The following is a 22217-nucleotide window of genomic DNA, read 5'->3' as shown; positions in this document are numbered from 1 at the left end:
CAGCGCCCTCTGGGAGGGAGAGCCCTTCCGGCGGCCCCGCGGGCCGGACCAGGCGAGGCGACCCCGACCGGCGGCGGCGGCAGCAGCCACCCCTCGCGCAGCAGCGGCGCCCTCCTCAGGACAGTGACGCCTGCGGGCCGCGGCCCCGGAGAAGACTACGTCTCCCGGCATGCAGCGCGCGTCCCGCGCAGCCGCAGACAGGGCGAGCCGCTCCCGCCGGTTCCGCCGCAGTGCGCCGCGGGGCATGCCGGGAGCTGTAGTGCGGCGGGAGGCGCCGCCGCAGCCGTGGGGGTGCTGGGAAGCGGAGAGAAGGCGCCGCCCCCCCCCGGCTGAGGGGCGGCGGGCGGGGAGGCAGAGGTGGTGGCGGCCGCGGCCGGGCGCTGCTCTGCGGACCGTGGCGGCAATGGCGCGGCAGCCGCGAGTGACAGGGCGGTGTCAGGCCGCCGGCGGCCGCGGGCCGTAAGCTGCCGCCTGTCAGCGCTGCCGGAAGGGAGCTTCGTGACAGCGGTAAAAGGGACAGGGACCCCTCCAGGGGCTTTTTACAGCCCGGGATAAACTAACGAGCTGATATTTCCACCTTAATTAATGCTTCCCGCCATGCAGGTTACCTAGCTGTGGCCTCGGCGTCACCAGAAATCACAACACCGCAAGCGGAGTGCTGCTGTCTTCTGCATGCGCTGAGGGGTACGGGTGAAAAGCGAAGCCATTTCACAGTTTCACGGGTGATGGTATGGTAGTAAGACTGAACGCAGCAGAGTGGCACTAATAGATAGCAGTGGTGGTCGCTGGTCTCATAGTTAGCATGAAAAGCCACAACAGCTGCTAGTCAACATGGTATTGTTGAAATAGATACATATGTTAGGTTATGTGACAAAAGCTCGTCTGCACACCCAAAAGGATGAGGCTTTGGGCAACGTGGTGTAGTGGAGGGTGTCCCTGCCTGTAGCAGGGGGGTTGGAACTAGACGATCTTTGAGGTCCCTTCCAACCCAAACCATTCTATGATTCTATGATTCTATGATTCTATGAAAAAAGAGCACAAGGAGATGACAGCAGGAGGGGCAGCCCAAACAGCACCCTGCTGGGCTGCTCCCAGGCCCATCCAGGAGCCATCAGACCACCAAAGGCCCATCTCAAGGAGCACAGGGGCACAATGGCAGATGGGAACCCAAATTATGGACTCAGAGAAAGGGACACCTTGTCCGGGCCCCTCCTGGGGCTGTCCCAGGGGAGCCTCAGCCTCAGGGCACCTTTAGGGCTGGGGGGTCGCTGCATATACACGATAGGATGCAGGAGAACAGCGTTTGGGGATTGCACAGGACTCATTAGGGGATGCTTAGGGGAGGACCCAAAGGGGGGAAAAGGAGGGCTCTAGGTGATTTGTGGAGGAACGAGTGTGAGAAAACAGAAGGATACAGGAATGAAATGGGCTGGTTGCATGTAAATGATTTGAGATGGTTTCTGTGGCCATGCCCTGCGCTGTCCTGTCTTCTCATTGAATTCCTTTCTCACTTTGCCCTGGGTGAGGGACTCTCATTACCACGTGCAAGGGGTGTGTGGCAGTCTGGATGCCATCGGCTGGGCTGGGTCTTGGGGCCCGTGTGCCCACGGGCATGTGTGTGCACACGAGTGTGTGAGCGGCTGCGAGGGTGCAGCCGGACCAGCCGGCAAGGGGGCCTGGGGTCTGGGAGGGGGCTGCAAGGGAGGAGGCAGCTGCCAGGGGCTGAGGGAGTCACGGCAGCTGCTGAAGAGGCTGGGAGGCCTGGGGGTCCCCGGGCAGGTCTGGGGGGCCAGAGCACCACGGGGGAGCTGGGTACTGGGGGACCACAGGAGTCATGGCCATCTCTGATTATCTGTGCCTGGGGCAGGGGGGTAGACAATTTGTACCAGCAACTGCAGTGGGGCTGTCACCTTGGGGGCTGCTATGTCTGGGGGCTGGCTACTGGGGAGACTGGGACCAAGGGGCACGTACTTGGTGGACTGTCTGAGCCCAGCGGCTGGAGGGAGTCACATATGCGCGCGCGTGTGTGTGTATAAATATATATATATATGCTCACTAGTGGACCTCCATCCTGCTAAGCTAGGGGGGGTGGGGGGTGGGATGAGGCTGCTGGCGCTGCCTGTGTTCATGTGAGTGTTCTGTGTGGCTGGCCATGATATCTGTGTGGCCAGCCATGTATACATGTGATGTATACGTGGATGTCTACTGGCAATACAAGCTCAGCCTGGCAACTGCTTGGACCTGGGGACATGGAACTACAGCAGCCTCGCCCCTCTCAGGCTACCAGATCTGGCCCGATTTTCCCCTATCAACAGATGCATATATTTGTATACATATTTATGTATACATATACAAATATGACATACATATAGTATACATATAAATAGGTCTATTTCGTAGGGCTTCTATGTAGCACAGTATTTCTACCCACAGAATTGAGGTAAGAGATTAAAGCAGACAGGCAACAGCTTTCTCCCAAAGCATTTGCATCAAAAAATAAATAACAGTTACACTTTTCTTTCAGAGATTTCATGTTTCTCACACCCTACCAGTAAGCACATCTGTACTGCAGCAGGAGGTCTGGTTACAGTATTGGTTGGCATTCCTGAGATACCTTGAATCAAATTAGCACAGGTAAGGGCGGCAGCAGAGATCTGCAAGTTCTGCAGACTCTCTCTGAGAGTCTGGTTTCAGGTGCAACTGAGCTAATACAATGGTGTGCTGCAGGTACGAGGATGAATTCCTGTTTCCTGTCACCTTTGCTTTTGTGCTCCCTTCTTTCCACCACGTACACGTTTTCAGGCACAGTGAGCTACATTCTTTCTGCATGTCTTGTGATACCCTGCCCTAAAAGGCCAGCACAGGTGATACCTTTTTGCAGTACAGCTGTCACCTGCAGGCAAGGATTTGCAAAACTCAGGGGGCTTGTGTTACGTGAGGCTGCCCAGGCTGTTTGGGTCTGCGTGATCACTGAGCAACACACGGAAGCAGCAAAAAGCGGCACTAGAGTTCAGACTGTCTGGAAACACAGAGATCTAAAACCAGGCTGACATCAGGTACCAGTAAAATTAAGACAGAAGGTAGCTTCATTTCTGACAACAGCTACTTCTGAAGCCCTAAGTATTTTAGTAATCTGGGTTAATTCAGCTGGAGGGACTTTACTCCTAAACCAGTAATACAGAATTTTGAGAATAATTTTTTACTTTATATAAAAGTGAGATACACAGCAGCGTGTTTTTAAACACAGTTTAAAAGGATAATGACAACGTTGAAGGCTGAAGAATGACCCTGAACTGGGGTTGCAAGGTGGAAGTGGACAGGGTAAACATATTACCACTGGCCTCTTGTTTTCCCCAGTGCAATGGGATGACAGAAAAGGTATCACGATAATACAGCCCTTTCTAAAAAAGGCCACAGAGCCAGACTGCTAACCATATTTAGCACTACTAAATTACAATTGGCACCAGCAAGCCTTGGTTGTCACCTACTGACATTTTGTTCAGCCCTAAAAATGAAAACACAGTTGTCTGCACTGTTTCAAACTGTGAGAGTCACTGGGGACTCGCAGATAGGGACAGAGAAAGATAAGGCAAAGCAACAAGTTCATCATGACTTAGGATCTCAGAGCTGCCACTGCCACAGCTAAAAGGTGTTTTCTGTGTTTCTGAGGTAGCAAAAAAGTGGTTGCATACTGCAGCAGAGTCACGAGAGATGTCTCTGCAGCCAGATGGGGCGAGCACCCATCAGGGAGAAGCCGCGCCTGCTCCATCTGCACCCCTGAACCTCACTGACAGTACCTGTATGTCTGTACTCACCGTGAATATGAAATGCTCACCATGAAACTCGCCATGAAACTCACCACGAAATGCTTTAAGAGGTCCACACTGACAGTAAAACGTGACTGCTCTGCTTTGGTGCTACCCTCAGGTTTGGCTGAAGAAGGGTGACGCCGGGAGCTGCACCCTTAAGGCTTCCTCCCAGTGGCTGGTGGGACCCTTTAACTGTGCAGTGGTGGGGGGCTGAAGCTGGGGACTCTCCTGGGGGTCCCTGAGAGGCGGCCAGGCAGAGCTGCCCGGCTGCTCGAGCCATTCCCACTGTCCTTCTGCCCCCCCCTGCCCAGACAGACCAGAAACCCATCATCACTGTCTGCACCAGCTGCTAGAGTCGGTGACGACGGGAGCCAGGGGCACAGCGACAATTACAACAGCAGAAACCACAAACGGGTGTGGGCACCAAGGGCAGTCAAGTCATAAAGGGCAAACCTCCGTCAGAGAGCGGCAGGGCGCTGATACAGGGCTCTGGAAGGGGTTTTGATCTTTTCCTCTCGTGCAGTGGGCACGGGTTATTATCAGTTCTGCCTCTCACATCATCTCTGTGAAGTATCACTCCAGAAGTGACAGTGTTAACAAAGACAGTGGAAGAGACGTCTCTGTAAGCTGAGCTACATGGTCACATGCACGGGTTTTATTTTTAACATCCCAAAACTACTTGATGTTTCTGCCTGGGCTTGCTCCGTGTCCTCCCATTCTCTTCTCTTTTTTTGCTTGCAGTTTTCCCATACCCACCTCACTTCAACCCAGCTGAGCACAACCAGGAGAGCAAGTGTTTGGTACACACACAGGGACTCTATGATTAAGGTAAGGCTTTGTAAATAGACTTGGAGTCTTTATTGGTCAGACCTTATGCAATGTAATGGTTACTGTATCGAGCTACGAAAATAAAGACGTCTTCAAAACAGCCTTAGTAATTAAGATCAAGTAGAATAATCAGACACAAGATGTCTTAAATGACACTCTAAAACAGAAGCAGCTGGTATCCGTGAATGCTTCCGTGACATGCTACTCTAAAAAAAAAAAAGCCCTCCATAATATATTCAATGGATTAGCAATGGTTTGCAGCACTGTATCTGGGGTTTTAAAAAACTAAAAAGCTGACTCTAAGATGGGAGCTTCAGTAGCAGGACAGATGAGAAATTTTAAAAAGTCAATTTCTGTAATTTCCAAGAAACTCTGAGAGAAGTAAGACAAGGAGATACAGTAAGGGTCAGAGGAGAGGCAAGAGCAATCTTCTGGCAAAAATGCTAAGACTTAAAATCCAGTGAGTTTTGTACATTCAGACTGCAAACTGTATGTTTGTAGGCCAGAGTGAATAATAAGATGATGAAATAAGAATCACAAGTGTTAGAGGTACTACTGTACCATTTAGAGTTGTGGCTGCTTAGCAGTTTTTATTCAGGAATCTTTTCTCCTTTGCTTTATGACTGAGACCTTGACCAACAGCCCTGAAATTCTCTATGCTGGTCATCTGCCTTGGGCTGGCTTTCTTTTTTATTTTGCTTAAATCATTCACCAGATTATCTCAAGAAGTTTTCAGAAAAGTTTGTTAATGAGATTATTACCAGGGAACAAAATAGAACCTGAGCCCAAATTAAAAAAAAACAACCAACCAACCAAAGAAACCCAAAGAAAACAAAACAAAACAAAACCTTCTTGGACTGTTCACTTTTTTCTCAAACTGCAACTGAACTGGATCCTGTTATTTTAAAGCACTTGCTGAACTCAAACCAAAACCAAACCCATTTGCCACTCATCGATGCCAAGTGAGAGTTTGCCTGGCTGTGTCTCTACCAAGGACAGCCATGGGACCCCTCCCATGCACGAGGAGCAGCGGAGCAGCTCCATGCCACAGCCTCCCCCTTCTCCCTGTCCCGCCTGTCTCCCACACAACTCCCCAACACGCCCATCACAAGATCCTGCTGCTGAGCTGCCCCGCACCATACCACCAGCCCAGGGGACCACTTCAGCACCTGGACTTTTTGGATGGGTTTGTCTCAGGTGAGCTACGGCTACGTTACACCAGGTAGGGAGGAGCGAGAAATATTGCTGATTCAGGTCTCATAGTGGGGAGTTCCGTGTGGGGTTTCTACCAGCAGTGCCCTGTGTTACCTGTGCCTCACTGCTCTGAATTCTCCCCTATGCCTCCCGTAACAGCCCTAGTGCATTTCACTGGACAGGCAAGTTTCGGTGCCTCTTTGCTGCGTGCATGCAGCACAGATTTACCAGGCGATGGGGAGGCCTGATGGTACAACAGCTTCTTGAGCTCCACAGTCCTGCATGCCAGGTTTAGGGAGCTGAAGAGAAGCTGGTGGGCTGCTGTGGGAACCTGAGCAGCACACGTGCTCTGGAAGAAAAGCAAGGAACATGCCTGACTGATGCATTATACTGTGGACCTACTCTATCCCTGTCATTTTAAAGCATATTTTTTTCCATATAAAGCAATGCCAACCAGTTCAGTAACTCTGAACCAGTGAGTGGTTATTGCCATGAAATACCACAGCCTCAGCAAGCTGATCCCCAGCTAGAAAATACAGGGAGTAGCTCCCTAATTGTCACAGCATCATCCTTCCATCTTTGGGCTTATCTAACAGGTCAGTTGTCTCACAGAAAAACTTTCCACTCTGCATGTTTTATACTGGGGATTTGAGGTTCACCAGAAAGATCGTCCTGGAATTGAAGTGCCCCTATAAAGCCCAAATGGACTTGTTCAAGGTCTGAGCTTCAAAGAAACTGTCTTGTACATGCTTGCTAGAAATTTATTAGTGTTATTGATGCAGATTTCATCTATACCCTATCCACCTACCCTGGGCTGTACCATATTCACTGCCTGACTCATTTAAAGCGCGGCTGCCAACACACATGCAAGATCTGAATGGCAACTGCAGAGCAGGTGTGCCGTGATGGCCAGTGAGCTGCTACGCCGAACACCAAGGCGGTCGCTCAAGCTGTGGCTGGCCCTGCAGTGGGTGTTCAGATGTGGAGCTGGACTCACTTAGGGGTCACCATGGTGGCATTCTTGGATTTGCTTTTTATTTTCTATTGATGGATCGGACTTTAGAAAATTTATGCTCCCGAGAATCATGTACAAATGTGGTACAGTACGGTTTCCAATGGCATAGTGTTTTCTTCCTCAGCTCCAAGAAATAAATATATCCGTGCAGCAAAAGGAGACCCAAGCCTGATTTCTTGCTGAGGTTGTTATGTATGTAGTGACGGAGGAAGAGCACGGCATGAAAAGAGAAGAAAATCTCTAAAGAGACTTAGATGCTCCCCTAGAAAATATGATTCTACAGCTGGCTCTGCCAAGGCTTTTGTGCAGGAGGCATGCAACTGCAAGTGAAACATCAGAACCTGAGTATCTCCATGCTTAGTGTGTATATGTTGTTTTGTTTATATAAAGTATTATCTTTAATTCTATTTATTTTCATCTTTCTATACTTTAATTTTATATCTGCCAAACAGAAGTAATAGTATCTTTTAACTTCAAGTGCATCTCTAGTACTGCGAAGATAAATTCATTATTGGTTGTGAACCCCCTCAGATACTAAGATAGTAAATATATTGAAAAACCTTGTAAGGAAATTAATAACTCTGTATTCACCTCAGGATTTAAATAGCATGCTAAAAATAATATAAACACAATATAGTGAGTAACAAGGATTAAAAGACATAGAGAATATCTCCTACCTGCCCTATACACTTCACCAAAAGTATTCACATTCCTCGAAAATATTTTTCTGTTGTAACATTATATATAACTTTAACATTCTTAGCTCCAGCATGTGGATGCAAAATTTCCTGAGATTTTTTTAAGAGCTCCTTATCACGTTGTAAATCTTAGAAAGATTGATTTATGTTCTTTTGCAATCTCATCTCAGAGGCACTTTTAAGGTAATTATCTGGCGTTTCTGGTGGCCCTTTTTGATGGTTCTTTAGAATGGGAGGCATCCCTTGGTTCTGTGAGAAGAGCTCCGATATATCATTAGTATGTCATATGATCAGTCACCTATAGCAAATACCAAATAAGAAAACAGTTGTATTGTTTTGGATCATTGACTGCAACTGAATTAAATACATATTTACTGAAAATAAATTGTAATTGGTTTATAAACTGTAAATTATTGTCAGTGAACAGATCTGCTCCAGAATCGGACATACCTGCATTTAAAATAGCAGCTGTATATTTTTAAACCTTACTTGATTTGCTGTCATGACAGTCTAAAAATAAAGATTTACCAAAGTGGATAGACTGTGGACTGTAATTTCCATCCTTTCTTTCCACAGTAGCTTGAACATGATTCAAGTAAGCATTTCTAGTTTGATTTTTTTTTTTCTAACCCAGCTCTTAGGAAATTTTCCAAGTTGCAGGGAAACAAGAAGTGTACATGTTTAGAGAAATGTTTCATCACCTGACATATCTGTGCGTCACCTGCCTCTGGATGTCATGTATCAAACTCACTCAGGCAAGAATTTGTAAACTTTCTGCTCAGGGTTTTGAAAGTTGTAGTTTGTGTACTGACAACAATACCATCAACTAAACCACCGAGCTAACTAGATTATCAGTGAAAATACAGAGCTCCTGATTACTGGCATGTCAGAATGGAAGCAGCATTCAAACCCTTATAAATATCAGAAAAAATTTCTCTCCCTTCTTCCTGTCCTCTAGCTTCACAGATTTGACAATGAGAAGAGAGGCATAGAAATCATTTGTCTGAAAAGAACAGCATATGCAAGTTAGAGATGAGGTAAACTCAACTAAAAAAATACCTGAATAATGATGAAGACTGGTTCTGGATCTGTATGCTCTGATACAGTCATTTTTCATAAACAAGGCTTGTCTTTTCTTTCTCTACACATGATTCGGATGGGGTTCATTTCAGCATACAGCAGTGTGAAAGCAGGCTCCTCTCCAGAAACTTTGCAATCAGCCATTTCTGTGGTTTTGGAGAACCATAAGGCCTGTGCCTCAGATTTATTTTTATTTATCAATTATTTCTCTCCGAGAGTTGGTTTTGCAGTGGAAAGTATTGTTCATACATTCGTGTTTTTATTGCAGTGTAATGTACCCAGCCTTCCTCTGACCTTATGCAAGTCATAGCTGGGACTATTTTTAGAGATTATATTTGCAGCAAAATGCTACAAGAATGAGAGCAGCAAGGATGCTGCCAATGTGAAATAAATCCATCTGTATCTCCTGCTTCTCTGAGCCGCATAAAAGTATATGTAACTAAACAGCCTAAAGCAGGACAGATGCCATCCTAAACCACATGTATTTAAGGGCTGGATCTGGCTGGGACCACCCTGACCAGCACCTCGGTGTCACCGCTGTGCAGAACCCACGGGCGTTGCCTTCCCAGACATCTTTTCTTCTCTGGCATTGTTCATGACTTCCGTTGCCAGGGTGTGAAGGTGTGAAAGAGGAGAAGTTAAGACAGTGCCTTCAAGAAAGAGAGAGGAAGCAGCTTCATGCAACATCTCTTCCCTTTGAGCCTGAGCTTGCTTCCCGTGCAGCACAGAGGCTTGGTCACTTAAGGCTGGGGTTTCAAAAGCAGTCACATCTAGGTAAATTATATTACTGTATTTTCTTTAACCTTATTTAAAAAAAAAAAAAAGTCTAAATTATTTTACTGGTCACGTATATTTTTTGCAAAAGCCAAATGAGATTCTGCTGGGTAGTTCCTACTGCGTACAAAGTGTGGTGGGAAACTTGTTTGGAAGCAGAACTACAGTTCCTTCTTATCATTAGCTATTTCCCTTCCATAAAGATTTGCAGTAGGCTGAGCCAAGCTGGAACGCAGCCTCTACAGCAAGGAGCAGAAAGTCCGAGGTTGGGAGTTTTCTACTTGAAGCAGCTCTTCTTTGGGCCAAGTTACTGACACCAGTTGAATGTCTCCAGAGAAGCAGCTCCAAGTAGTGACTGAGCAGCCTCTAGTTCTCTAATCCAACAACTGTGTGTGAGGGAAAAGCACAACAGGAGGTCCTACATGTTCCCCCTAAACAGCATCTCTTATGGACATTGTTGAAGAAGACTGCCGGGGTGGGTGGACCACTGGTCTGACCCAGAATGTCATTTCTTATGTTCTGATATTTTTTACAACAGAAGGCATGTTCATGATAATCACCATCTCCATTTACTTGCTGTTGGACTCTGTGCTTCCGTTTTCCCATTTTTAGGAAGGGTTAACACCTATTGCGTGGAATTATTGCAAGGGTAGAGATATTATGAACAAGGACACCTGAGAACTTTGGTAGCAGGCCTCTTAAGTGCATTAACTTTACTAATTGAACTGATTTAATTGGGAAAGAGCAAAAAACACAATAGTGAAAGCAAAGCAGATCAGTGGTTTGTTCTGACACAAAGCTAATAATCTGGTAGTGATTTTTTTATATACAGATTTTCATACATCATGTTCTTGTACTTCTGTTTTTTGTTGTTTGACCTCAGGAAAATCGTATGTCTTCTTTATATCAAAAGTTTTTAAAGGGAGGGGAGGAAAAATTTATATATATATTTTGAAACCACGTTAATATGGAAATGTGAGAACTGAAATGCAGTCTTCCTTAAAAAACATTTAGCTTGTTTATATAATAAAGCTGGTTGAAATTTCTGAAACATTTGTTTTGGCATCCTCAACTCATTCTTTTAATCCAGTCTGTTGGTTGCAAAATGTTAAATTCATGGAGCTGCCTGTTGGCAGCTGAATTTATGGAATGGAGATGGAGTATTGTTTATTACTTGCTGCCTGGGACTTTTTCCCCTATTTTCTGGCCCCTTGTGGTGTCACTAACACCTTCATAAACCAAACCATGATCAACTCAGGATCCCCTATTCAGTTCCAGGCAGTGTTTGACACTGATTTGTCAGAAGCATGTAGGATGAACTGAAAAAGTAGAGCAGTGGTGACCGGTTTTTGTAGGATCATGCTCTAAAATAGATCCCAAAGGAATAAAAATGGATTCTTTCTCAAAGAGGCACCCTGTAAAAGGCATGCTCACAGCTGACCTCTCCCCTGCTCCATCGCAGGAAGGGAAAAGCTCTGTTGAGGTCAGACCTTTGTCACTCCCCTTCTGCTCTAACTGCACACTGTGGTGCTGAGCTGAGGAAGTGATAAACCACACCTGCCCTCTTCCCCTCCTTCCTATCTACTTGGCATTCACTGGTGACAGCAAGGGGAAGAAAGGTGAAAGGCAGTTTGTAAAAAAAAGTGAAAGAAAATGGATTTAACTGGCTGAGTATAACCTTGTAACAAGCCTCCACTGCACTCTGGAGCTTCTCTCCAAAATGCAGACCAAAGCATCACCTAATTCCAGGTATTGACACCTGAAAGTAGATATAGCAAATAAACCTGCCTGAAGGAAAGTCCCCTGCAGTCCCTCTTCCACAACATGCAGGCATCAGCTAGGAGTGTAAGGGTAGATCAGGAAAGCAAAGTAAAGAAGGCCAGGCAAATTAACCTTTACCCAAGCTGTTTTCCACACTGGGAACTGGGATCATGAAGATAATCCTCGCTCTCAGCCTTGCTGCTGTAGAGCAAAGGGAGGGTCTTTTTGTGCAACATACATGTCTTTCTGGGGGGATTACAAAACATGTAGGCCAAATGACCAGCTAATTTCTCTAAAGAGCAAAAAGAAACATCATCTTTCCTACTCAAACAGCATTGAGGAAGTGGGAAGCTCCTTCACTGTGCCTCTGGCAGTCTTGATTTCAGCAGCTTGGTATAGATAGACCCGGTGTAAATATTGGGACAGAAAAGAGCTCACTCCCAAACCTGGCTGCCTCTGCTGGGCTAACAAGTAAGGACCTTATCTATATCCGTGCTGCTGTCAGGCCACACTGTACTGCGGGGATCAGCACTGATAGGTAACCGTATGGAGCTGGCAGTCATTTGCCTGCAGCCTTATTCCCGCCAGGAATGCATGTGAGCACCTAACACATAGAAACCAAGCACAGGCACGGAGGGTCTGTGGCCATTCTTACTCCTTCAGGCAATAACTCTTGTCTTCTTTTCTTTTTTGCCACACACAGCACCGGGCTCAGAAAGCTCCCCCTGGGCAGCACAGTCACTGTGAGAGATGTTTCAACCGGCACTGCCGTGCACCAGTTGAGCCCTCTGTCTCCTGCATGGTGATCAGCTGCCGCTTTCACTGCGGGGCCACCTTCCACGTGTGCAAGGAGGAGGAGCACCAATTGCTCTGTCCCTTAGAGCAGGTCTCCTGCCTCAACTCAGCCTATGGCTGCCCTTTTTCCATGGCCCGCTTTAAGCTGGCGAAACACCTCCAGGTCTGTCCAGCCAGCGTTGTCTGCTGCTCAATGGAGTGGAATCGCTGGCCAAACGTGGATTCAGACACAACCCTCCACAAGAACATTATGAAGGAGACCTTCAGTGAAGAGTATCTGGACACAGCCTTGGCTCTCAGAGACCAGAAGATACTTTTCAGGACTTTGAAAATAGCCGACTTGTTTCCGGAGTGGAGGAAAAAGGATGAAGTGCAAGAGCTAATGGATGAAGCCATGGGTGGGGAGGAAGGTGCTGTGGGAGAAGTAGCCTGTGGTCCCCAAGAGGGTGACGACCAGTTGTCCGAGCTCAGCCAACGTGAACGTGAAGATCTGGCAAAGGACAAAGAGGGAATGGATCTGGGGAGTTACAAAACCTGGGAGAATATTTTCAGCAAAGAGCTCCTGGCTTGCAAGGTAACGGGCTCAGCAGCCAGTGCAGAACAAAAGACGGAGGAGGCTTCCAAGAAAACAGCGTCAGCCCCTCGTGCTGCCAGCTCCACAGAGGAGGCAAAGGAAGTACCTGATGGTGCAGAAGAGGCAAAGGACCAAAAGACTGAACAAGTAACACAGAATAGAGAAATGACAGGACTGGCTCCCTGGCAAGAAGGGGTCCTGGAGAGGCTGAAGAAGGAAGTTGGTGTAGGCGATTACAACATGTATCTGGTACATCATGGGGGAATGCTCATCCGCTTTGGCCAGCTAGCTGCTTGCACTCCCAAAGAAAAAGACTTTGTCTATGGGAACTTGGAAGCTCAGGAGGTGAAGACTGTCTACACCTTCAAAGTGCCAGTTAGTTACTGTGGCAAAAGAGCACGACTAGGAGATGCACTGGGCCACAAGATACCAACTTCAGACAAGTCGGTGGATACCTCAGAATTGGGAATAAACCTAGAAGAACTACCTAAGGCAAATATAGTTAAAGCCACGCTGCTGTGTGCACTGGAAAAAGAGTTGAAAGGCCATGAGATCTCTGAAGCAAGGGGTATCGACGGACTCTTTGTGGATTTTGCAACACAGACATACAGCTTTCCTCTGGAGCCCTTCTCCTCCAATGCAGTTCTAGCAGATATTCTGGATGAAGAAAGCCCACCAGAACTCCACGTGGAGCTCTACACTGAAAGTGTAACCAGAAGACACAACAAAAGCAGTTCAGCTTTCACATTCACTTGCAGTCATTTCTTCAGGAGGGACGAATTCCCATCCCACTTCAAGAATGTGCACGCTGATATCCAGTCATGTCTGGACGGGTGGTTCCAGCATCGCTGCCCACTGGCCTACCTGGGATGTACTTTTGTTCAAAATCACTTCCGCCCCGATGGACTTAAGGCCAAGGTTATATACAGCCAGCCTCTCAAGACATTTGCTATTAAACCAGAGGTGGACACCCTCCTTGCTGAATCAGGGAAGTCCAATTCCACAGAGGCTAGTCAAGGGAGAAATAAAGACTCACTTAGCAGCCTCCCAGTGGAAGTGCTCAAGTATATTGCAGGGTTCCTGGACAGCTTCAGTTTATCTCAACTATCGCAAGTGTCAGTGCTGATGAGGGACATCTGTGCCACCCTTCTTCAAGAGAGGGGAATGGTCCTGCTGGTCTGGGAGAAAAAAAGATATTCCCATGGCAGTACTTCATGGAAAGCTCGCAAAAAGGCAAGTGACCGTTACATTGGGAAAAAAGTCAGCCATGGGTTCTCTACAGATAAAACACAAACATAGCAAGGGATGCTGCATATAAGCATGCAGATATGGGGAAGGTTCCTGAGGTTGTGAATCTGCACCACAGTTGTCAGGGGTCAGGGCTGTAGAATGCAAAGGTAGGAAGGTGTAAATGGACATCTTCTGATTAGCTGAAAGTCTCCTTCCAAGCTTGTCTTGGGTACGTGTTTGCATGTGCACCATTTTTAGGCACTGGGAACTGAGAATTCCCTATATTTAAAGGTTAAACATTAATTTTTTAAGAACTTGAAGTTCACACTGTTTTTTGTTCTTTACAAGCTGATCTAGGGTATGTCAAAACTAAAATGTGCTTTAGAACACCAAAAAGGTAAAGAACAAGGAGACGTGGCTGTGAAAGAAGCTCAGGCATTTGCATCAATCCCCAAGGGCTTTCATCATTAGTAGTTCACAGGATTGCCATGAGTGTCTGACTCATTGTGTTGTGAGCACCTGAGGGAGCAGCATGGGCACAGGAAGCCTTTTTCTGCAAAGCTGGTCTTCCACTGTTTGTGCTGGAAAATTACCAGCCTTATTGGCTGTTTCACAGAATCACAGAATGGTAGGGGTTGGAAGGGCTCTCTAGAGATCATCTCGTCCAACCCCCCTGCTAGAGCGGGATCACCTACAGCAGGTTGCACAGGATGGCATCCAGGCGGGTTTTTAATATCCCCAGAGAAGGAGACTCCACAACCTCTCTGGGCAGCCTGTCCCAGTGCTCGGTCACCCTCAGAGTAAAGGAGTTGTTCCTCATATTCAGATGGAACTTCCTGTGTTCCAGTTTGTGCCTATTGCCCCTTGTTCTGTCACTGGGCACCACTGAAAAGAGTCTGGCCCCATCATCTTGACATCCACCCTTTAGATATTTGTAAGTGTTGATGAGATCCCCTCTCAGTCTCCTCTTCTCCAGGCTCTCTCAGCCTTTCCTCAGACAAGAGATGCTCCAGTCCCCTAATCATCCTCATAGCTCTCTGCTGGACTGTCTCCAGTAGTTCCCTGTCTTTCTTCAAGTGGGGAGCCCAGAATTGGGCCCAGCACTCCAGATGTGGCCTCATGAGGGCAGAGTAGAGGGGAAGGATAACCTCCCTCAACCTGCTGGCCACGTTATTCTTAATGCACCCTAGGGTACCATTGGCCTTCTTGGCCACGAGGGCACACTGCTGGCTCATGGAGAACTTGTTGTTCACCAGGACTCCCAGGTCCTTCTCCGCAGAGTTCCTTCCCAGCAGGTCAACCACCCAACCCCCAGCTGGGTGCTTGGGGCTGTTCCTCCCTAGGTGCGGGACCCTACACTTGCCCTTCTTGAACTTCATTTGGTTCCTCTCTGCCCAACTCTCTAGCCTGTCCAGGTCTCACTGAATGGCAGCGCAGCTTTCTGGCATGTGAGTCACTCCTCCCAGTTTTCTATCGTCAGCAAACTTGCTGAGGGTACACTCTGTCCCCTCGTCCAGGTCATTGATGAACATGTTGAGTAAGACCGGACCCAGTACTGAGTTTAGGGAGTCTGAAAGAAATACGTAAACACAGCTCAGTCTAAGTTCTAGTTGAACAATAGTTATTACAGGTGTTTTTTTCTAGCTGATAGCCTTGCAGCTGCTCTAACATAAAACTGTTTGAAAGAGTAACGTGAGACACCCCAGCATGACCAAGCAGACAAGACAGAGAATTAGGAATAAATAATTTAGAGATCCAGGGAAGACTCCCAGAAATTATCTAAGGACTTGGCTTTCAAACAGACCCCTGAAGATCTCCACCCATTGATTCTTATCAAATGGAAGCTTGGCAGTTTATGACTCATTATTAAGAGAAAGTACTCTCTATTAAAAGAAAACATGAAGCGTGGTGAATTCAAAATCTGTGTAACAAAGTTTGGTGGCTGCAAGTTGAATTAGCCCAATCCAAAACAGGAATTAGCCACTGAAATAATTTACTGGAGGATGTGGCTTCCTTCAGTAAAAGGAAGACATTCCAGCTGAGCAATCATATAGCAATTAACTTCAGTTATTGCAGGGCAATTTCAAACCAGCAGCATTGAATTTAAGGACTGTGTAACTCTTTTCATGTTAGCTCTCTGTACTGACCACACAGGAATCTTGTTTCCAATGCACAGGCTCTGCTTGAAAACATTCTGTTTGTAATTAGTCTGAATTTCTTGACTACTGTGTATAATAGCTATCATTACTTAGACTAGGAGAGGGTCAGGTAATCTTAAGTGTAGCACACCCACATGCTTTCTTTCACAGGAAGAAACATTTTTAGGGAGAAGTAATCTACTATGACTTTAAAAATTCATTTGATTTAATGGTATACAGCAAATACTAAAGTGACTTAATCACAGTCTTATTCCTACATGGTAGTATATCACTAAACGGTACATCATACCACTGCAAACAGAGTCAGAAAATTTTAACTACACTTTTTTTTTTTTTTTCAAGCTTGCATGTCCTCTAGAAATAACTTTAATCTTAGATTTCCCAGGCTTGTTCTGGGGTGGGGTGAGTAACAACAGTGTTGTAATGTTAATTAGTTTGAAGTTGCTGATAAGATGCTTTGGAAGGTCTTTATGAAGTCAGGTTTCTTTGAGATACATATCACAGAAACGTGCTGTAGTCACTTTGCTTTATAAACATCTTGGATCACACTATACATGTGATGGAGTTTTCTACAGAGGTGCGGTGGTTGGGTGTCCTGGATTTCCTCATACCCCGCGCTGGATTGGCACCAAAAACTGTAGAAGAGTACTTTCCCATTAAAAATGGCAGGTGATAACTAAAGCAGCAAACCCAGCAAATACAAGGTACATAACAATACAGACCCTATTTTTGCTTGTTATGCCAGCCCTACACAATCAGATGTTCACTAGCCTGTCCGGTACAAGTAATGCACACCCACTATAAGCATATATAAATTTTTTAAATCCTCTTCTATTTTTACCAACATTCCCATTTTCTCTCCCAAATTTTTCTCCCCTTTCCCGTATTAGATCTGGCAGTTCAGCAGCCTGTTCTCCAAAGTTAACAAATGGCAGCGCAACGACGTCGCGTGCATGTCAGAGCACCTGAAGAATTGTCCCTTCTACCAAGTGGAGCGCAAGACGGACCCCGTGCTGCTGACAGGCATGTGCGAATCTCGAGAGCAGACTCAAAAGACTTTAGTTTCTACTTTCAAGCGCAGAGTCTGAACAACCTGCTTCCCCTCTGCCACGCTCTTTTCAGGGCCCTTGAAAAGAAGATTTGGGAATTTGGGTGTAAAGATTGTTGCTTCCAACTCTCCTTTGGGCGCACAAAACCGGTTTCTCCCCAGCTGCGTTTGAAACGTCCTGCATCATTTTTTCCCCCCCCCGCCTTAATTTAACTGTTAAAACTTCATCCACTGCTCACTGATATCATTTGCTTTCTGTTTATGTTTCTGTTCCCTGCTTAATACAGCATCCCAAAGAAAGCAATAAGGATCTTGTTTGAAAACAGCATCTTCGCAGCCTTGAAGTCAGGCTGCCGCTCCTGTACCATGTCGCTGAGAGAAGCGAGAGCACCTAGCTTGACTAGGTCTGAAACACCTTAGTTTTGGCTGGAAAGCCAAGTTCTAGGAGCACAGGTAGATGCCCTCCTGCCTGGCAGACCTAGGGACTGCTAGTCTGTTCTGAGACGTGGGCAAAAGAAAAGGACCCCCCAGAATTAAGTGAATTAATTAGAACTCCAGTGAGGACTGGGGAATTCACTGTGCAGCCACAGACCATCATTTAGGACCTCGAGTCAGGCAAGCGTGCCTAGTTAGGCACAAGCCTACAGCTGAGCTCATGGGAGCATTCGAACCAAACCAAAGCAAGTAAACTTGCCCTTTGTTAGAAATAACCAAGTAGCAAACAGTTTTAGGGGCTCAACTGACTTTTAATATTTTTCAGTTAACAACTTTCTCTGTTTTATTTAAAAAATCCATTAAAGTCAACAAAGAATATTTGAAGTAATTTATAGAATGCCTTATCTACTCAGTTTTGCAGTTGTAAATTGCAAATTGTAATTGTAAGCAACTGTAAACAATATGTCAAAGAAATATTATTCTTTTCTGTAGAAGAAAAGACATTCAGCAACCCATTCAGTAACAGTACAGATGATGTTTGCTTCAGTTAAATGGGCTGGAGTATAAGAATTTTTTCTTTTTTTACAGAGCAGGAGAGTGGTTAGGATTTGGTTTATTTTTTAATAAATACACTAATTTAAAAACTGAATGGGCTTGTTAAGGCAGCAGATGAGAGAAAGCAGGCATGCTACCAACAACGTCTGTCTTATTACACTATTTAAACCCATTTCAGAGGCGCTAGTCAGAAATGCCATAGTTGTGGTGGTGGGTGGGATTCTTCTGAAATGGCTGTAAACCAATTTGGCAGCTTACAGCCGCTGCACAGCCACAGTGGCGCCGACTCACGACCCTTTCTTTTTCAAGCTCCTAGCTAGAAGTGCGAGCTCAGGACATGAGGTCTGGCTTTCATCTCACCATCTCAGGCAGGAGAACCTCACCGGGAGCTCGGACATCTGCTGGCCCGGACCACTGTTCTCCTCGCCTGGGTTGGCCAGGTGAAAACTGGCCCAGATGGACGGACACAGGCCACACTTGCCACCCCTGGTCTTGGTGCAGATCTGGGATGAGGCGGCTATGCAAGAAGGAGCCCTCTCTTACTGATAAAGGTTGCTGATGAACCGGAGATGACTTGGTAATCGAAGGCATGAATTGCGTGGTGACCGAAACCATGCTGAGTGCAGCTTAAGTGGTCCCTGTGAGATTTTTAACCATATGAAGATGTTTTTCTTCTCCAGACACATGCCCTCAGGAGCATGTCATCTGAGTTGTGGGGGACAGTGGATTGGTCCCCGGAGCAGGAGTAGCAGCAGTTACTTTTTTTTTTTTTTAATGCTATTCTGTTTTCTGTCCCTAGAGCTCCTTTCTGGGAAGTCTCAAAATGCTTTACACGTGAGAACAAACTTGTCCACACAGATATCCTGTGGAAAACACAACAAGTAGCATCCCAGTATTACGCAGAGGAAACCGAAGCAAATGAACGCAGGAACCTAAACTGGGTCAGGAGCAGTTAAAGCTGGGTGTTCTGATCCTTCATCCTGTGGCTTAATCCACCGGGCAAAAACGAGCTGGCCATCCCTCAAAGTTATGTACAAAAGTTCACCGGTCCTTAAAACATCCCATATAAGTTGCCCAATATTATCACCTCTGTTTTACACAGGGAAGTTGACAGAGGTGAGAACATACAGCCAGACTTCTTAGACTGGTCTCTACATCAGCGCCTCATCCTTTGCATATCATGTACTTCATTTGGAAAGATGCTGAGCACCCAACTGTAGCTGCAGACCATGGTATCTGCAAACGCATGTCCAAAAATTAGGTGCTAGTATCTATGCTGGGGGCTTAAAAATGGACTCACTCAAAATTATGGATAATTTGGGGAGGGAGGAAAAAAAAGATGCTTAAATAATAGGGTCTCAGAGTAGTCAGTGCTCAAGGCTGGTGTAAGAGACCATGAAAAAGTTGAACCTGTGAACCATCTCTCACCTGATCAGCCCCTTGGCCACTGTAAACTGGTGTAGCTGCCCTGAAATTGTGGCTTATGTTAGGTATGAATTGGGCTCATTTTACCTTTAGTGCCAGTGTCACCATCACTGCTGCTATTCCACTTCTGGCTTCCTTCTGTCGATGCCAGAGGATTTTGTTCTTGTATCTCCCTGCTCCTGGAGATCGCATGACTTCAGTTCCAGCCTTATTACCACTGATCCTGCTTCTTCCCTGTGCAGGAGGTGCTGGAGTCAGACTACAGGGAGGATGCAACCTTTGCAAACGTGGTGGTTCAGGGTGCAGGTCGGAGATAGGAACGTCGCAACCTCTACCTCTTGGGATCAGACGGGGTGTATATACATCATCTAGGAGAACGGAGAATCATTTTCCTTCTGTTACTGCTGGAGAGACACAGGCTGTTAATTCACAGAGAGAGAGAGAGAGAGAGGGAGACGAATTCACCCCTGTGAATATACAGGTATACTTCTGTAAACTGTAAATATGGTTAAGTAACCTTCAGCATACACAGTGGAAGCAGAAAATCCAGAGTCATCTTCAGGTTAGTCTGGTTAACCCAACCCTGGAAGAGAGAAAGCTGTACAGGGAAGTGGAGATCAGCCTTATGCCGGTGCTTACACACCTGGCAAATGTCAGCTGGTAGCCACTACTTAACCTCGCATTTAACACTAGTGGAGAGCTGTGGGCTGGTGTCGGATGCAGTTTAATTAATCAGAGGATGCATGCCAAGCTAGCTGAATGTTGATGGTTCTGCTCATTAGCAGAGTCGGTGGAAGCTTTGGGGAGCTGCAAGGAACCGAATTTGTCTGTCCTGATTATCTTGGTGAGCACAACACTGGCATATTTAAAAGCCAAGTGGCTTTGGTTTGGGTTGGGCAAGTCCTTAGGCTCCTAGTTTAAGCTTGTAACTTGACCGATGAAAAGTTAAAACTCTTCCTAAATTTGACCCCATTTGTGCTGACCACAAGTCTTGTGAATGGCAAGAGCAATACTCTGCACGCTCCAGGCTGACGTGTTTTGCAGCATTTCCTCTCGTTGGAAGAATGGGAACTGAAATGATGGCATCTTGGAAATCAGAGACGTCTGAGCAGGGCAAAAAGGCTCCAGACCAGAGGACATAGACAGGAAACAGGAAAGGTAACGGGTTTGGACAGAGGAGACCTGTCTGATTGTAGGTGTCACTGGGGAGAGGCAAGTGGAGGAAGGTAAAAGGGCACACGAATGAAGGGAAGTGGGATGCAGAAGAGGTGACGCGGCTGCAAACGGTTTAGGAGGAAACGGTTCAATTCAACAGACACTAAGAGGATAGGAGTGACGTTTAGGAGAGCAGAGATATAAAAGGAATGGAGAATTTATTTTATTTTACTTAGTTTCGATTGGCAAAGTAAGATATTTGGATGAACTGGTGAACTCAGTGAAACGCAGACTCTGTTGTGAATTGCAATTTATCCAGTGGACCTCCCTCTGTGGCACAACCCCTGTTCTGGGTTAGAGTATTCAGCCAGCGGGTTGTTGACATGTGAGCTGAGAGGCCACAGTAAAACCACAAAGAGTCACAGATTTTGATGTTCCTGTACGCTCATCATTTGCTGCCAACAACAGAATTTCTGGATAAATGCTTCTTCTTGAGGAAGGGGCTGGAAATTCCCAATCAGTGTTATAGAGTACCACTAATTCTTAAGGGGTGGAAGGGTAGGTCATCTACTGACAGGTACTGTAACTCCAGGTTGGAGGGACAAATTACTTGCCAGGCCTCCAACTCCCAAAACTGAGTGAGCATGGATTAGGTGAAGTCTATCTGAACATTGTTTGTTATTTTGCAACACTCTGTAACTCCTTGTTGCTTTCTTAAGAATAAAAATTATTATGGTTTAAAAAAATCCAACAAAATCCATGTCTTAGCTTGTTTTCTTTGTTTCATCACATTAACATTTGCTTTATTTTCAAAGCAGATGTGGTAATTCCTGTACCTTCATATTCACTACGCTCCTTTCCTCTGCTCCACTCTTCAGTATCATTTTCCTGGTTGAAGATGAAGGCTATGTATCAGCAACAATTATTTTTGTATTTTTGACCCCATCTTCTTTGCATAGCCACTTTCTCCTTCCTGAGTCAGTTATTTACTTATATGAAAAACTTTCTCGTCTTTTAAAAATCCATTTTCCATGTTGACATTGCATTACATATACAAACATTTGAAGAAGAGTTTTCTTTGCCGATCTCTCTCCCTACTCTTCACCTGTTTTTAATAGCCTTGTAGATGTTCAGCCAGGTAGCTACAGAGGGATTTTTTGCTTCTTTACTTGGGGTGCAAGTTCCGCAGTCGCTGTGCATCACCCACAGAAATTCTGGGCTTTTTTCACATCCAGTTTCCTTACCGATACGGTCCATGTTAAAGAGTTTTCTTAACTTCTTGGTTTTTTTTTTCTTTTGAAACAAAACCTTCATGTACAGTACAGGCCTATACCTATTTAGCTTCCCTAGTCCATATTTATCTTCCCACTTAATTTATATGTAAGGAAATTATGATCACACGCTCCAAATTTATTTTTGATGACCACCTGCTCTATGACTTAATTGCTATTTACAGCTAACGAATCTTTTGTAGGTTCAGTGATGATTTGTGAAGGAATTTGTCATCTGTCATATTGAAATTACAGGCCCATTATGATTATCAGAGATTATTCTCTGGTCCATAACTCTGATGTTAGTTTCCCCACGGCAGTGTAGTTCTCACTGGGATTTATCTCTTTTAATATTAGCTCTCTCCCTACATATGCAGTTATGAACTTGAGTGGTTCACAGTTGACTTCAAG

The 22217-nt window shown here is 45.8% G+C and overlaps 1 protein-coding gene across 2 annotated transcripts; it reads left to right on the top strand.

Annotated features, from left to right (window-relative positions):
• Positions 1-9: 9 nt before the first annotated feature.
• Positions 10-21291, top strand: FBXO40 (F-box protein 40). 2 transcript variants are annotated; one of them, XR_012837406.1, is made up of 6 exons: positions 10-684; positions 2525-2634; positions 4551-4637; positions 11863-13761; positions 16808-18917; positions 19623-21291. XR_012837406.1 is itself a non-coding variant. In XM_075764281.1 (5 exons), the coding sequence occupies exons 3-5, from the start codon at positions 4629-4631 to the stop codon at positions 17003-17005; spliced, it is 2106 nt and encodes a 701-aa protein (XP_075620396.1). In that variant the 5' UTR covers positions 10-684; positions 2525-2634; positions 4551-4628; the 3' UTR covers positions 17006-21291. The 2 variants fall into 2 exon arrangements, 1 of the variants encoding a protein (XP_075620396.1); XM_075764281.1 differs by having other exon boundaries at positions 16808-21291.
• The last annotated feature ends 926 nt before the right edge of the window (positions 21292-22217 follow it).

The sequence above is a fragment of the Balearica regulorum genome, chromosome 1 (assembly GCF_011004875.1).
Source record: "Balearica regulorum gibbericeps isolate bBalReg1 chromosome 1, bBalReg1.pri, whole genome shotgun sequence".
Lineage (NCBI taxonomy): Eukaryota > Metazoa > Chordata > Aves > Gruiformes > Gruidae > Balearica > Balearica regulorum.
Note: the sequence above shows the minus strand (reverse complement) of the source record. Positions and strands in the feature narration are given on the sequence as shown.

Coding starts and splice junctions, on each gene's coding strand:
- FBXO40 (XM_075764281.1), top strand. Junction 13,762..16,807: donor CATGGAAAGCTCGCAAAAAG/GCAAGTGACCGT, acceptor TTCCCGTATTAG/ATCTGGCAGTTCAGCAGCCT.